The sequence below is a fragment of the Somniosus microcephalus genome, chromosome 13 (genome assembly GCF_052327205.1).
Source record: "Somniosus microcephalus isolate GS21.2 chromosome 13, FLI_Smic_1.0, whole genome shotgun sequence".
Taxonomy (NCBI): domain Eukaryota; kingdom Metazoa; phylum Chordata; class Chondrichthyes; order Squaliformes; family Somniosidae; genus Somniosus; species Somniosus microcephalus.
This window is the reverse complement of record NC_140999.1, coordinates 1195536-1211867: the sequence shown is the minus strand read 5'-3', so window position 1 is coordinate 1211867 and position 16332 is coordinate 1195536. Positions and strand designations below refer to the sequence as shown.

General features: G+C 48.4%; 1 protein-coding gene across 2 annotated transcripts in view; it reads right to left on the bottom strand.

Moving 5' to 3' along the window:
- The window catches only part of upf1 (UPF1 RNA helicase and ATPase), a 101440-nt gene that overhangs the window by 32035 nt on the left and 53073 nt on the right, over positions 1-16332 (bottom strand). Inside the window, exons 4-8 of one of the 2 annotated variants that reach the window (XM_086004312.1) lie at positions 15940-16107; positions 13928-14108; positions 12846-13007; positions 2828-2912; positions 241-348 (exon numbers count right to left, since the gene is read on the bottom strand). In XM_086004312.1, coding sequence (XP_085860438.1) covers positions 241-348; positions 2828-2912; positions 12846-13007; positions 13928-14108; positions 15940-16107 — 704 coding nt within the window. The remainder of the gene's footprint in view (positions 1-240; positions 349-2827; positions 2913-12845; positions 13008-13927; positions 14109-15939; positions 16108-16332) is intronic. The other variant, XM_086004313.1, reaches the window with a different exon arrangement.

The window sequence follows — 16332 nt, the reverse complement described above, 5'->3', positions numbered from 1 at the left end:
AGTCATTATTTAATCTGCTTCCACCACCCTTTCACGCAGCGCACCCTTTCATAGTGCCATGGGATCTTTTACGTCCATGAGGGGGCAGGCGGGGCCTCGATTCAACGTCTCATCCGAAAGACGGCAACTCCAGCGGGGCGGGTGGGCACTCGGCAGAAGCTGGCCTTATCATTTATATACAAACAACATTGTGGAGACTCATCAGCTGTACAACAGCCATAGGTTTAATTAGTAAGATACAAAGGATACTGTCCGGGACTTTGATCACGTGGCCGATTCCTTTCCAGAGAGGTGCTAGGTCACCCTTGTAGCGCAGACAGATCTCATCACCCTGCATTAGGCGCATGTCTGAAGAACAAGAGTGATGGGAGCCAGATGAAGGCCACAGTACGAGAGCAGAGTTATAGTACGTCAAACTGTCCGCGCCCCATTCACATGCTACTCCAATACAGAACTGGACCACCTTTAGATATTTGCTTAAAAGCTGCTTAAGATACAGTAACGGGTGGGCTAAAGATTACTGATTCACTGTTTGTCCCCCTACCCCCAAAAGATGCTGAGGTATGGTCCCATGGATCCTGGGCGCCCTCTGGCACCATGCCCATGATTTGTGTGTGAACCCAGTGAGTGTTGGCAGGCTGTTCAGCCACAGAGGCATCACGGTAGACCTCAAGTAGACCTCAATCCTGCCCTCAACACCCACACATCCAGAGAAAGCTGGATAACATCAAAGAGCAAGAACGCTGGATGTTTTTCTCCATCTTATCCAAATGCATGGAGCTCATTGCAGCCAAACTACTGCTGGCCACCTTTCTAGTCTGTGTGGCTCAATGAATAAACTCAGTGAAGCATCAGCGGAGTATAATGATACAAAATTAAATGGATAATCGATGCAGTTCTAGGGCAAACAGTGGATTTCAGGGCCTTTCTCCAACAATGACTAAAGCTGCACCTCTACAGGTACAGGACTGGGATTCTGTCACTGTACGCTAAGGGACGTCCATTTTAGCCAATTGGAAGCAGCTGGCCTGGGAACTACTTGCCATTGAAAATAACAGTGAGCGACTGTCCACACTGCAACAAGCATGTCTGCAGTCCACACCAAGTTAGCGAGTGTCCGCGGCAGTGCCCAAACCCTCCTGCTGAGCAGCTACTCTGTCGAACCCAGTGTTGTCAGGTGATGGGAGTCTTCTTGGGTGTGTCACACGAGGTACTGTTGCCCAATGCTAAAGAATTCTAATTGTTCCTTTCACTGCTCTCAGACCGTGCTGTACATACTGTCGAGCAGTGTCGCTTTTACTCAGTGCTGCACGACATTCAGCTTTGTATCTCTGTACAAACATATTTTACACCAGAACGGAAAACTCACTCTTTATACAATACACGAATGGTACACACAATTCATTTAACATTTCTTATATTTTCTTCTTAGGCAGTCCCTCGGAACCGAGGATGACTTGCTTCCACATTAAAAATGAGTTCTCAGGTGATTGATGAGTCCAATGTGGGACCTACAGTCTCTGTCACAGGTGGGGCAGACGGTGGTTGAAGGGGCGGGTGGGGTGCTTGGGTTGATGTGCGCTCCTTGCGTTGCCTGTGCTTTGCTTCCACTTGCTCCCGGCGAAGAGACTCGAGGTGTTCGGCGCTTTCCCGGATGCTTCTCCTCCACTTAGTGCAGTCATGGGCCAGGGATTCCCAGGTGTCGGTGGGGATGTTACACTTTTTCAAGGAGGCTTTGAGGGTGTCCTTGAAGTGTTTCCTCTGCCCAGCTGGGGCTCTCGTGCCGTGCCGGAGCTCCGAGTAGAGCGCTTGTTTTGGGAGTCTCGTATCGGGCATGCGGACCATGTGACCCATCCATCGGAGCTGATCGAGCGTGGTCAAAGCTTCGATGCTGGGGATGTTGGCCTGAGCAAGAACACGGACGTTGGTGTGCCTATCTTGCCAATGGATTTGCAGGATCGTGCGGAGGCAGCTTTGGTGGTACCTCTCCAGTGCTTTGAGGTGCCTGCTGTACACGGTCCATGTCTCCGAGGCATACAGGAGGGCGGGTATCACTGCTGCCCTGTAGACCATAAGCTTAGTGCCGGGTTTGAGGTCCTGGTCTTCAAACACTCTCTTCCTCAGGCGACCGAAGGCTGCACTGGCACACTGAAGGCGGTGTTGGACTTCGTCGTCGACGTCTGCCCTTGTTGACAGTAGGCTCCGGAGGTATGGAAAGTGGTCCACGTTGCCCAAGGTCTTGTCGTGGATTTTGATCATCGGGGGTGGGGGGGGCAGTACTGTGTGGCGGGGGCAAGTTGGTAGAGGACCTTTGTCTTACGGATGTTTAGTGTAAGGCCCATGCTCTCGTACGCTTCAGTGAAGGTGTTGACGTTGGTTTGAGGTTCAACCTCCTTATATTTTATTAGCATAATGACAGGCACTATACAAACAGAACACTGACTGGGAGCTCTGCGATATAGGTTTACTTGTAATTCGAGAGTTTGTCACTTGAGCGGTCGAGGCTCACCAACTCCTGAAGTAAATGCAGCACTGCACCCAGCATTCCTCACTCAATAACTTCAACCAAGCGAGAAACCACATGGAATCGGCGAGAATTTAGTTACTGAAAGGGCTCCTCTGGACCCCTCACCATTCCCCAGTGCGGGGAGAGGACCTGTCCTGTGTGACACTGCTCCCGTCACTTGCTGCCTTCCACTGAAGGTACAACACAATCAAGATATTGAGTGCAAACGCCGTACTGCACAATCGGGATCGCTGGGCCAACACACCAGCTGCCCCAGTGCCGTTAATTCGGAAGAACCACATTTAAATCAGCTCCACTTACCAGAGTCTGTCTTGGGCAAGGTGAAGTATGCAATCCTTTTCTTGTTCAGGCCCAGGTCCCATCTCACAGTGATATTGTCCTGAGTCTAAAATTACAAACACAACTAAACTCATTTACTGGTTCAAACATTGAAATAATTAGCTGGATATAAAAAGGAAAGAGCTGGTTAGATTATTCATTGTGCTCTTATTAGAGGGTCACTCCAGTCTAAATACTTCAAAATAAAAAGGAAAAACAGCAGTTAGCCCGGCCCACACACACCAATTCATCTCCAGGTTATAGCAGAAGGTTTGCACATGTAGATTGTGCCCATGGTGGTGACACGGGCTGCATGGATCAGTTATCCCAGGGTTCCAGAGCCTCCACGAAGTGACATAGAAACATAGAAGATAGGAGCAGGAGTACACCATTCGGCCCCTCGAGCCTGCTCCACCACCCAATGAGATCATGGCAGATCATCCAAATTCAGTACCCTATCCCTGCTTTCTCCCCATATCCCTTGATCCCTTTAGCCTTAAGAAATATATCTAACTCCTTCTTGAATATATTTAATGAATTGGCCTCAACTGCCTTCTGTGGTAGAGAATTCCACAGGTTCACCACTCTCTGGGTGAAGAAATTCCTCCTCATCTGTCCTAAATGACTTACCCCTTATCCTTAGACTGTGACCCCTGGTTCTGGACTCTCCCGCCATCGGGAACATCCTTCCTGCATCTAGTCTGTCTAGTCCTGTTAGAATTTTATACGTTTCAATGAGATCCCCTCTCATTCTTCTAAACTCTAGCGAGTATAAGCCTAATCGACCAATCTCTCCTCATACGTCATTCCTGCCATCCCAGGTATCAGCCTGGTGAATCTTCGCTGCACTCCCTCCATGGAAAGAACATCCTTCCTCAGATAAGGCGACCAAAACTGCACACAATACTCAAGGTGTGGTCTCACCAAGGCCCTGTACAACTGCAGCAAGACATCCTTGCTCCAGTACTCGAATCCTCTTGCTATGAAGGCCAACATACCATTTGCCTTCTTAACCGCCTGCTGCACCTGCATGCTTACCTTCAGCGACTGTTGCACAAGGACACCCAGGTCTCGTTGCACTTTCCCTATTCCCAATCTATTGCTGTTCAGATAATAATCTGCCTTCCTGTTTTTGCCACCAAAGTGGATAACCTCGCATTTATCCAGATTATACTGCATCTGCCCAATCAACCAACCTGTCCAAATCATACTGGAGTTCCTCTGCATCCTCCTCACAGCAGACAGCTTTGTGTCGTCTGCAAACTTGGAGATATTACATCTAGTTCCCTCGTCTAGATCATTAATATATATTGTGAATAGCTGGGGTCCTAGCACCGATCCCTGCGGTACCCCACTAGTCACTGCCTGCCACTTAGAAAAAAACCAGTTTAATCCAACGCTTTGCTTCCTGTCTGGCAACCAGTTCTCTATCCAAGTCAGTACCTTACCCCCAATCCCATGTGCTTTAACTTTACACGCTAATCTCTTATGCAGGACCTTAGCAAAAACCTTCTGAAAGTCCAAATACTCCACATCCACTGGTTCTCCCTTATCTATTCTACCAGTTACATCCTCAAAAAATTCCAGTAGATTAGTCAAGCATGATTTACCTTTTGTAAATCCATGTTGACTTTGTCCAATCCTGTCACTGTTTTCCAAGTGCTCTGCTATTACATCTTTTATAATGGACTCTAGAATTTTCTCCACCAGCGATGTCAGGCTTACCAGTCTGTAATTCCCCGTTTTCTCTCTACCACCTTTTTTAAATAGTGGGGTTACATTAGCTACCCTCCAATCCATGGGAACTGTTCCAGAGTCTATAGAATTTTGGAAGATGACCAGCAATGCATCTACTATTTCTAGGGCCACTTCCTTAAGTACCCTAGGATGTAGATTATCAGGCCCTGGGGATTTATTGGCCTTCAATCCCGTCAATTTCACGAACACCATTTCCCTACAAATACTGATTTCGTTCAATTCCTCCCTCTTATTAGACCCTATGTTCCCGGACATCTCTGGGAGGTTATTTGTGTCCTCCTTTGTGAAGACAGAACCAAAGTATGTATTTAATTGGTCTGCCATTTCTTTGTTCCCCATTATAAATTCCCCTGATTCTGACTGCAAGGGACCTACGCTTGACTTCACCAATCTTTTTCTCTTCACATAGCTATAGAAGCTTTTACAGCCAGTTTTTATGTTCCCTGCAAGCTTACTCTCATATTCTATTTTCCCCCTCTTAATTAATCCCTTTGTCCTCCTTTGCTGAATCCTAAACTGCTCCCAATCCTCAGGTTTGCTGCTTTTTCTGGCCAATTTATATGTCCTCTCCTTGGATCTTATGCTATCCCTAATTTCCCTTGTTAGCCACAGTTGAGCCACCTTTTTTGTTTTATTTTTATGCCAGACAGGGATGAACAAATTCTGTAGTTCATCCATGCGATCTTTAAATGTTTGCCATTGCCTATCCACCGTCAATCCTTTAAGTAACAATCCTAGCCAACTCACGCCTCATACCATCGTAGTTTCCTTTATTTAAATTCAGGACCCAAGTCTCTGAGTCAACTACTTCACTCTCCATCTTAATGAAGAATTCTATCATATTATGATCGCTCCTCCCCAAGGGGCCTTGCACAAGAAGATTGCTAATTAATCCTTTCTCATTACATAATACCCAGTCTAAGATGGCCTGATCTCTAGTTGGTTCCTCGACATATTGGTCCAGGAAACCATCCCGTATACACACCAGGAATTCCTCCTCCATGGTATTGTTACTAATTTGGTTAGCCCAATCTATATGTCGATTAAAGTCACCCATGATGACTGCTGTGCCCTTATTGCACGCGTCTCTAATTTCCCGTTTAATGCCATCCCCAACCTCAGCATTACTGTTTGGGGGTCTGTATACAACTCCCACTAACGTTCGCTGCTCCTTGGTATTTCTTAGCTCTACCCATACAGATTCCACATCATCAGAGCCAATATCCTTCCTTACTACAGGAAACTCTTGTTTAAACAGCACCTAAATATCCGGAATTCTCTATTAACCGGCAAAATTCATACTCCGAAAACAACACCTCAATAATCGGAAATGTTGCTAAGTCCGAGTCTCCTGCAGTGGCCGAGTTAGTCAGTGGGGGTAGTTCTCCAAACTGCCACTACTCGGCTTCTTGGTGCTGTCGGAAGTCCGAACACCTCAATAACAGGAGTCTGACTCTCCCGCGCTGCCGGTAGTTTCTTCCAATCTGCCATTTTTCAGTGTGACTCCCGTGCTTCCGGTGGTCTCTTCCGATCCGCCATTTTTCTGTGTGTCTCTCCATCTTTATCGTGAATTATCTCCCCCATCTTGCATTATGGAATTCCAAAAAGTTGGTCCAAGCAAAAGGAAGAGAGTGGTGTTAACTTTAAAACAGAAAATCGAGATATACCAACGACTAGAAAGGGGAGAGAAGCGTATCAACATTATGAATGAATTCAAAATCGGTTCGTCAACAATCTACGACATCAAATCACAGAAGGATAAGCTGCTCAAGTTTTATTCAAGCTCGGAGACATCTAAGAGTGTAGAAAAATGGCGTACGGTACGTAAGCCTAAGCTTGAAGAGATGGATACCGTGCTTTACGAGTGGCTTTCTCTTAAGCGTTCAGAGGGTGTTCCACTTTCCGGACCCATGCTAATCGAGAAAACGAAGGATTTCTACGTAAAGATGGAGCTTACTGACAAGTGTGCTTTCTCCGAGGGATGGCTAACGTGCTTCAAGTTACGGCACGAGATAAGACGACTTGATATTTCCGGGGAGAAGAAATCAGCTGATCACGACGTCACAGAAGAATACTGCGATTATTTCAATTGGATTGTGCAGCAACATGATTTGTCGCCAGCACAGATATACAATGCCGACAAAACTGGCTCATTTTGGAGGTTTTTGCCAGAATCAACGCTTGCTAGGACTAGTGAGGCTAATGCTTCAGGTTACAAGAAAAATAAAGATCGTGTAACCGTGCTAACATGTGCGAACGCTGCTGGATCACACCGGGTTAAACTTCTTGTTATTGGGAAGTATAAAAATCCCCATGCATTTAAAAATGTGAGGCACTTACCTGTTGAGTACAAAGCTCAAAGAAATGCTTGGATGGGTAAGGAAATCTTTTCGAATTGGTTCCATCATATTTTTGTTCCATCTGTGAAGGAACATTTCCGTAAAATAGGGAAACCTGAAGATAGCAAATGCATTTTATTGCTCGATAATTGTAGAGCCCATCCGCATGAATCCGAGTTGGTTTCAGGAAATATTTTCACTATTTATTTGCCACCAAATGTAACTTCTCTCATACAACCCATGGACCAAAATCTCAAGTGTCATTACAAGAAAGACTTCCTACGTAAACTGATAAACCAAAATGACAATATTCACGCATTTCAGAAGGAATACAATCTTAAAGATGCCATCTTTAATGCTGCATGTTCCTGGAACTTGGTGAAAGGTCACACTTTGAGACAAGCCTGGTGCAAATTGTGGCCTTCTGTAATGTTTGCTGAAGGTTCTTCTGCAGAGGAGGAATTTCATGGGTTCAATGTTCGTCCCAAGAGGAGTACAATAATGGAAATGGCTGGCATGGTGAAGAATGTAGGCCCAGCAAACCCTCTGCGTCACCTCAGTGAAAGGGATATTGAGCAGTGGGCTGATGCAGATAGAGAAGTTGGTGTTGTGCATATGCTAAGTGATTATGAAATAATTGAGACTGTTTTGAATCCAAAGAAAGAAAAGTGAGATGGAAAGTGAAGTGGATGAGATTTCTGAAGAGAAGATTTCTTGGGCTAAAGCTGCAGGAGGATTTACATAGAAACATAGAAGATAGGAGCAGGAGTAGGCCATTCGGCCCTTCGAGCCTGCTCCGCCATTCAACGAGATCATGGCTGATCATCCAAACCCTAGCACGCGGTCCCTACACCGACAGCCATCCCACCCAAGCCCTATCCCCGTAACCCCACGTATTTAATCCCCCCTAACACTAAGGGTCAATTTTTATCATGGCCAATCAACCTAACCCACACATCTTTGGACTGTGGGAGGAAACCGGAGCACCCGGAGGAAACCCACGCAAACACGGGGAGAATGTGCAAACTCCACACATAGTCACCCGAGGCCGGATTTGAACCCGGGTCCCTGGCACTGTTAATCCTTCAATTTGCTGAAAGGCAGCCTTGCTACTCTGCCCAAGAAGTTAAGCAACTCCATATTCTGCATTCCACCTTTCTACAAAGTCCACTAAGCAAGCAGACATCCAGGGCATGTTTAAGAAAACTTCCAAAAGAGTTGAAGCAGTGGAAGTGCCTGAAGAATCTGTTGAAGTGCATGATCCTGATGACCCAGCTGGCATGGATATTCCTGATGAACCAGCTGACTTGGAGTAAGTGTAGAGTCAACGACAGTACTGTATAGTCATTTACTGTATAAGTTTTGTTTTACTGTTAAGTAATTAAAGAGTTATGGATTACCCTCAACTGGCAGTACTGTACTTAATCAAGCATCTTCCACCATCCATTTATGTGAAGTGGAGAGATCTGACTAAGGAGCAGCGCTCCGAAAGCTTGTGATTTCAAATAAAGCTGTTGGACTGTAACCTGGTGTGTGACTTCTCACATTTGTCCACCCCAGTCCAACACCCGCATCTCCACACCATGACCATCCATTTAACAACATTCTGTAGGTGAGTACCCAATGACGGTATACTGCACATTTCTTGATTTTTTTAATTTTTGTTTGTTAAAAATAGCCTCGGTGATAACCCTCGCCGTCATCTGGAATTTTTAATCAACCGGCACCATCCCGGTCCCGTCAGTGCCGGATACCAAAGAGTTTCCTGTATTGTGTTATGTTAATCTCCTCTTTAACCAGCAATGCTACCCCACCTCCTTTTCGCCTGTCCTTCCTGAATATTGAATACCCCTGGATGTTGAATTCCCAGCCTTGGTCACCCTGGAGCCATGTCTCTGTAATCCCAATTATATCATATCCGTTTACATCTAATTGCGCAGCTAATTCATCCACCTTATTACGAATGCTCCTCGCATTAAGACACAAAGCCCTTTCGTGACAAAGTCCTTTTGGGCCTTAATAAAAATGTATTCCACCCGCACAAGCTCAAATTTAAACGCGTCAGAATTCATTCATCAGCTCGGGTCCCAACAGCACCCCACACAAGAGGGAATCAACACATGATTTTAGATCAAGCCAAAATTGTGGCTTAAAGTAAGAGGCCCGTTAACTTTAAATAATTCAGTTCAAGGGGGACATTATAGGAAAGAGGAGAGAAGTGCAGGTATACTGTGAGGTGTTCTATGCCTCACAGTTGTTCACTCAAGTGGACATTATTCCACGTGAGAATTGCCAAGCTTTCAGATATTTTGGATATAGTATCATTCCCGTACCTCTCTTCAAAGTAAACACTTGACCTCGCCTCGTAACTTGGACCTTAAGATGGTTGCCAGTTTATTTGCCCTTTCCTGCACGGCCTCTAATGGCTCCCACCTTTGCTGTAGTTCCAGTGCACAGAATTCGAACCAGTCTCTGGGTGTGGCCAAGGTCACACTAAACTGGGTGCAAGCGATGCCCCAGCCACTGTCCTTACTGCTGCCGCACAGTGTGCTGATGGTTCCACTGTCCTTACTGCAATCGCACAGTGTGCTGATGGTTCCACTGTCCTTACTGCTATCGCACAGTGTGCTGATGGTTCCACTGTCCTTACTGCTATCGCAGTGTGTGCTGATGGTTCCACTGTCCTTACTGCTATCGCAGTGTGTGCTGATGGTTCCACTGTCCTTACTGCTATCGCACAGTGTGCTGATGGTTCCACTGTCCTTACTGCTATCGCACAGTGTGCTGATGGTTCCACTGTCCTTACTGCTATCGCACAGTGTGCTGATGGTTCCACTGTCCTTACTGCTATCGCACAGTGTGCTGATGGTTCCACTGTCCTTACTGCTATCGCACAGTGTGCTGATGGTTCCACTGTCCTTACTTCTGCCGCAGTGTGCTGATGGTTCCACTGTCCTTACTTCTGCCGCAGTGTGATGGTTGCACTGTCCTTACTTCTGCCGCAGTGTGCTGATGGTTCCACTGTCATTACTGCTATCGCAGTGTGCTGATGGTTCCACTGTCCTTACTGCTATCGCAGTGTGCTGATGGTTCCACTGTCCTTACTGCTATCGCAGTGTGCTGATGGTTCCACTGTCCTTACTGCTATCGCACAGTGTGCTGATTGTTCCACTGTCCTTACTGCTATCGCAGTGTGTGCTGATGGTTCCACTGTCTTTACTGCTATCGCAGTGTGCTGATGGTTCCACTGTCCTTACTGCTATCGCAGTGTGCTGATGGTTCCACTGTCCTTACTGCTATCGCACAGTGTGCTGATTGTTCCACTGTCCTTACTGCTATCGCAGTGTGCTGATGGTTCCACTGTCCTTACTGCTATCGCACAGTGTGCTGATGGTTCCACTGTCCTTACTGCTATCGCAGTGTGCTGATGGTTCCACTGTCCTTACTGCTATCGCACAGTGTGCTGATGGTTCCACTGTCCTTACTGCTATCGCAGTGTGCTGATGGTTCCACTGTCCTTACTGCTATCGCACAGTGTGCTGATGGTTCCACTGTCCTTACTGCTATCGCACAGTGTGCTGATGGTTCCACTGTCCTTACTGCTATCGCACAGTGTGCTGATGGTTCCACTGTCCTTACTGCTATCGCAGTGTGCTGATGGTTCCACTGTCCTTACTGCTATCGCACAGTGTGCTGATGGTTCCACTGTCCTTACTGCTATCGCACAGTGTGCTGATGGTTCCACTGTCCTTACTGCTATCGCACAGTGTGCTGATGGTTCCACTGTCCTTACTGCTATCGCACAGTGTGCTGATGGTTCCACTGTCCTTACTGCTATCGCAGTGTGCTGATGGTTCCACTGTCCTTACTGCTATCGCAGTGTGCTGATGGTTCCACTGTCTTTACTGCTATCGCACAGTGTGCTGACGGTTCCACTGTCATTACTGCTATTGCAGTGTGCTGATTGTTCCACTGTCCTTACTGCTATCGCACAGTGCTGATGGTTTCACTGTCATTACTGCTATCGCACAGTGCTGATGGTTTCACTGTCCTTACTGCTATCGCACAGTGTGCTGATGGTTCCACTGTCCTTACTGCTATCGCACAGTGTGCTGACGGTTCCACTGTCCTTACTGCTATCGCACAGTGTGCTGACGGTTCCACTGTCATTACTGCTATCGCACAGTGTGCTGATGGTTCCACTGTCCTTACTGCTATCGCACAGTGTGCTGATGGTTCCACTGTCCTTACTGCTATCGCACAGTGTGCTGATGGTTCCACTGTCCTTACTGCTATCGCATAGTGTGCTGATGGTTCCACTGTCCTTACTGCTATCGCATAGTGTGCTGATTGTTCCACTGTCCTTACTGCTATCGCACAGTGTGCTGATGGTTTCACTGTCCTTACTGCTATCGCACAGTGTGCTGATTGTTTCACTGTCCTTACTGCTATCGCACAGTGTGCTGATGGTTTCACTGTCCTTACTGCTATCGCACAGTGTGCTGATGGTTTCACTGTCCTTACTGCTGCTGCACAGTGTGCTGATGGTTTCACTGTCCTTACTGCTATCGCAGTGTGTGCTGATGGTTCCACTGTCCTTACTGCTATCGCACAGTGTGCTGACGGTTCCACTGTCCTTACTGCTATCGCACAGTGTGCTGATGGTTCCACTGTCCTTACTGCTATCGCACAGTGTGCTGATGGTTTTCACTGTCCTTACTGCTATCGCACAGTGTGCTGATGGTTCCACTGTCCTTACTGCTATCGCATAGTGTGCTGATGGTTCCACTGTCATTACTGCTATCGCACAGTGTGCTGATGGTTCCACTGTCCTTACTGCTATCGCATAGTGTGCTGATGGTTCCACTGTCCTTACTGCTATCGCACAGTGTGCTGATGGTTCCACTGTCCTTACTGCTGCTGCACAGTGTGCTGATGGTTTCACTGTCCTTACTGCTGCCGCACAGTGTGCTGACGGTTCCACTGTCCTTACTGCTATCGCACAGTGTGCTGACGGTTCCACTGTCCTTACTGCTGCCGCACAGTGTGCTGATGGTTCCACTGTCCTTACTGCTATCGCACAGTGTGCTGATTGTTCCACTGTCCTTACTGCTATCGCAGTGTGCTGACGGTTCCACTGTCCTTACTGCTATCGCACAGTGTGCTGATGGTTCCACTGTCCTTACTGCTATCGCACAGTGTGCTGATGGTTCCACTGTCCTTACTGCTATCGCACAGTGTGCTGATGGTTCCACTGTCCTTACTGCTATCGCACAGTGTGCTGATGGTTTCACTGTCCTTACTGCTGCCGCACAGTGTGCTGACGGTTCCACTGTCCTTACTGCTATCGCACAGTGTGCTGACGGTTCCACTGTCCTTACTGCTATCGCACAGTGTGCTGATGGTTTCACTAAGCTGTCCTTTAATACCCAGATCCCCCTCCTTTGTAACCATAGCACTAGAGCCATTTAGTTCATCTCCCCACTATATGTCCTTCTCTAGTCCCATTACCGTAAATTTATCATTGGCTCCCCACCTATCCAGATCCCTGGCTAGCCTCCTCCATTTCACCGGAGCCTGTTACTCTTCTTGTCGAACACCTACACACATACACTTCCAGCAGCAGTCGCTGGGTAGTGATCAGGACTAGGAATTATGGCTGACTTCCCCCTTAACCCCAGTGCCACACCAGCTGACTCAGTGGGTAAACTCAGTGTCACGGAGGGAGCCTTTTCCAGGGCTCCTCAGCAGCCAGGGACGTGGAATTAGCTATCAGATACTTTTACAGGGAATGACCCTCACAAAGGAACCATGACTTAAGTGCTAAATTTTGCACTGCTAAAAATACAAAAGATGTTTACAAATGCTGGCTCTTTGGGGCAGAGGCTTACTCTACACAATACCTGTGACTCCTTCAGCTTCTTGTCATAGTCAGCCTCCAGCTTGACCAGTGGCCCAAAGATGTTCTGGTATTGATAAGCATCCTCGTACCGAAGGAGAACGTGCTGTGGCTCTTCATCCACTCCAGGCTTCTCCAAGTCCTCGAGGGTAGCAGAAGGATTATCCTAAACATAGAGAGAGTCCCCATTACCATTTTATAGATTGACATTTCAATTTCTAATCAAACTAAATATTCTGAAGATAAACTAAATTTGTGGTCAACATTGAGTAACTGCACACTGTTATACGTTACAGTACAGATCAGCTCCACCCTGTGCCCATCTGGTACCTCCATACCCTGTAATTATCTGGGAGCTTTCCTTTTAGATTTCAATGACCGTTCCCACATACACTACCAGCCTGTTACATGGTACATCAGTGCACTCACATCCTCCTTCTGCTCACCAAGCCCGAGCAGCTGGAGGTACACAGTTCAGTGCACAGTCTGCGTACAAATTGCTCAATATCACAGAATCACAGAAACCCCACAGTGCAGATAGAGGCCATTTCGGCCCATCGAGCCTGCACCGACACATATCCCACCCGATCCCCGTAACCCCTACACCAACACCAACACATATCCCACCCTATCCCTGTAACCCCACGTATTTAATCCCCCTAACACTAAGGGTCAATTTATCATAGCCAATCAACCTAACCCGCACATCTTTGGACTATCATTCTAACTAAACTGGGTGCAAGGGATGCCCCAGCCACTGTCCTTGGACAATGTTCTCCAACTACACAGCCACAGTGTAAGAGTACAGAGGATGCAGTGAGCTTAGCTGGCATCCAGGTTGAACTGACACTGGGAAATACTGCATCAGTAAGAGTCCACAGGAATGAGAAGATTGTCAGGACTTCCAGAATACCGTAAACAAACAGGACAACAGGCTACCAAAGCTCGGATGACAGGTTTGCCAGCTATGTGACTTGCAATCGGTGATACTGCTTCACCTGGATGCTCTTGTTTCATATATTAGAGTTGCTTTTCGCGCTGGATTGGTGTCAGTTTATACCAACTCGCCCATTACACACTGCATACCTTCCAGAGCTCCTCCAGCTTGTTGATCTGCTGTGCTGTGATCTGGCGGGCTCGCAGTTGCTCCTGCTCCGAAGGAATCTTCACCAGCCAGGACAGAAAGCAACGGTCCTGGATCAGTGGCTGCCACTGGGAACTATCCCAGTTGATGTCCTTCAGGCTGCTCTGACTGGCACACGGTTGCCTGTGGAAGAAAAGCAATTGTGTACAATATTTTTAAATTGTTTCTGCCCTCTTCTGAAGGTACTGAGCAAGGCGAGCTGGATTATAGATCATCTGACAGGAAATGGGTTCAATTGAATCAAAGCAGCCTTCGACAATGACAAGATTTAAAATTGATCACTGTGGTGTTAAACCAAACATTGTGGTTTTGTCCCATTGTTTTGATGGACATCACTACTGCAAATTCTAAGTTTACACCATATGTTTCACCTATTATTTCATTAGTTCCTTTTGCACAAAATGGGTTTAATTGAAACGTTACTTCCCAATAACACGATGGCATTAATGCTCCAGATGAGACAATGAGCTTGTGCACTCAGACGGTGTCAAATGTTGCTCAGAGATGATATTACACAAATTAAAACACTGTGGTGTTTCAGACTCTTCATTCACTTAAAATTCAAGTTGACAACTGCAGAATAAAAGACTTTACTTCCTTGTATTGGAAAATGAGGAATCTGCTTTATTCAAAGGCTGAGAGGAAATGTGTTCCGCATTTAGGTCTCCTGCCCTTCACTAATGGTTTGCCACAACATGGGCAGGAGAAATGTATACATTTGGAAACAAGCTGATGAAAGGATCGATGGTTAATCCTAGAGCCTATGATTGTGTACTGGTGAAGTGTAACACCAGCAGGAGGCTGCACCCGGGCACAGGCTCACCACCCGGGCGCTGTACCCGGGCACAGGCTCACCAGCAGGAGGCTGCACCCGGGCACAGGCTCACCACCCGGGGGCTGCACCCGGGCACAGGCTCACCACCCGGGGGCTGCACCCGGGCACAGGCTCACCACCCGGGGGCTGCACCCGGGCACAGGCTCACCACCCGGGGGCTGCACCCGGGCACAGGCTCACCACCCGGGGGCTGCGCCCGGGCACAGGCTCACCACCCGGGGGCTGCGCCCGGGCACAGGCTCACCACCCGGGGGCTGCGCCCGGGCACAGGCTCACCACCCGGGGGCTGCACCCGGGCACAGGCTCACCACCCGGGGGCTGCACCCGGGCACAGGCTCACCACCCGGGCACGGGCTCACCACCCGGGGGCAGCACCCGGGCACAGGCTCACCACCCGGGGGCAGTACCCGGGCACAGGCTCACCACCCGGGCACTGTACCCGGGCACAGGCTCACCACCTGGGCACAGGCGCACCACCCGGGCACTGTACCCAGGCACACCACCTGGGCACTGTACCCGGGCACAGGCTCACCACCCGGGCACAGGCTCACCACCCGGGGGCACCCGGGCACAGGCTCACCACCCGGGGGCTGCACCCGGGCACGGGCTCACCACCCGGGGGCAGCACCCGGGCACAGGCTCACCACCCGGGGGCAGTACCCGGGCACAGGCTCACCACCCGGGCACTGTACCCGGGCACAGGCTCACCACCTGGGCACAGGCGCACCACCCGGGCACTGTACCCAGGCACACCACCTGGGCACTGTACCCGGGCACAGGCTCACCACCCGGGCACAGGCTCACCACCCGGGGGCAGTACCCGGCACAGGCTCACCATCCGGGCACAGGCTCACCAGCAGGGGGCTGTACCCGGGCACAGGCTCACCACCTGGGGGCACCAGCTCTCCACCCGGGGGCACCCGGGCACAGGGTCATCCGGGCACAGGCTCAGCTTTCTCTCCTTTTTATTTTAAATGTGGTTATATCATTTCCAACCTCAACTTCCAATGTCATGTCTACCTGATTTGTCTCCCTGGATCTTTCCTGCTCTGTGCTTCAGCTGATTCATTTGTTGTTTAATCTTTTAACCCTCTGCAGTTCCAGACCGAGCTCACTTACCTGCACAGCAGCACCACCACCGAGTCAGCCTTGGCAGGGATGAAACCCAAGAGGAATACATTTCTGCAGCCACAGTTGTAACACTCCAGGACAGTCTCTCCCAGTGGCCCATCTTTGTGCAAAGTCACTTCCTTGCACTTGGCCCTCACCAGGTGGTTTACAATATGGCTGCAAGAACAGAACAAGGTTAGAATGAAACCAAAGGACGTTTACACAACCTCAATCAAAAAGGTCAGCTCTCCCTCAGCTGACCAAGTGAATGTTTTATCACCAGCAAGAGGCTGATACTGAGGCTCCACTTGGACAGCGAAAGAAATTCACAAATTCACATTGCGCCTTTCATGTCTTCAGGACATCCCAAGGGACTTCATAGCTAATCAATTACATTTGAAG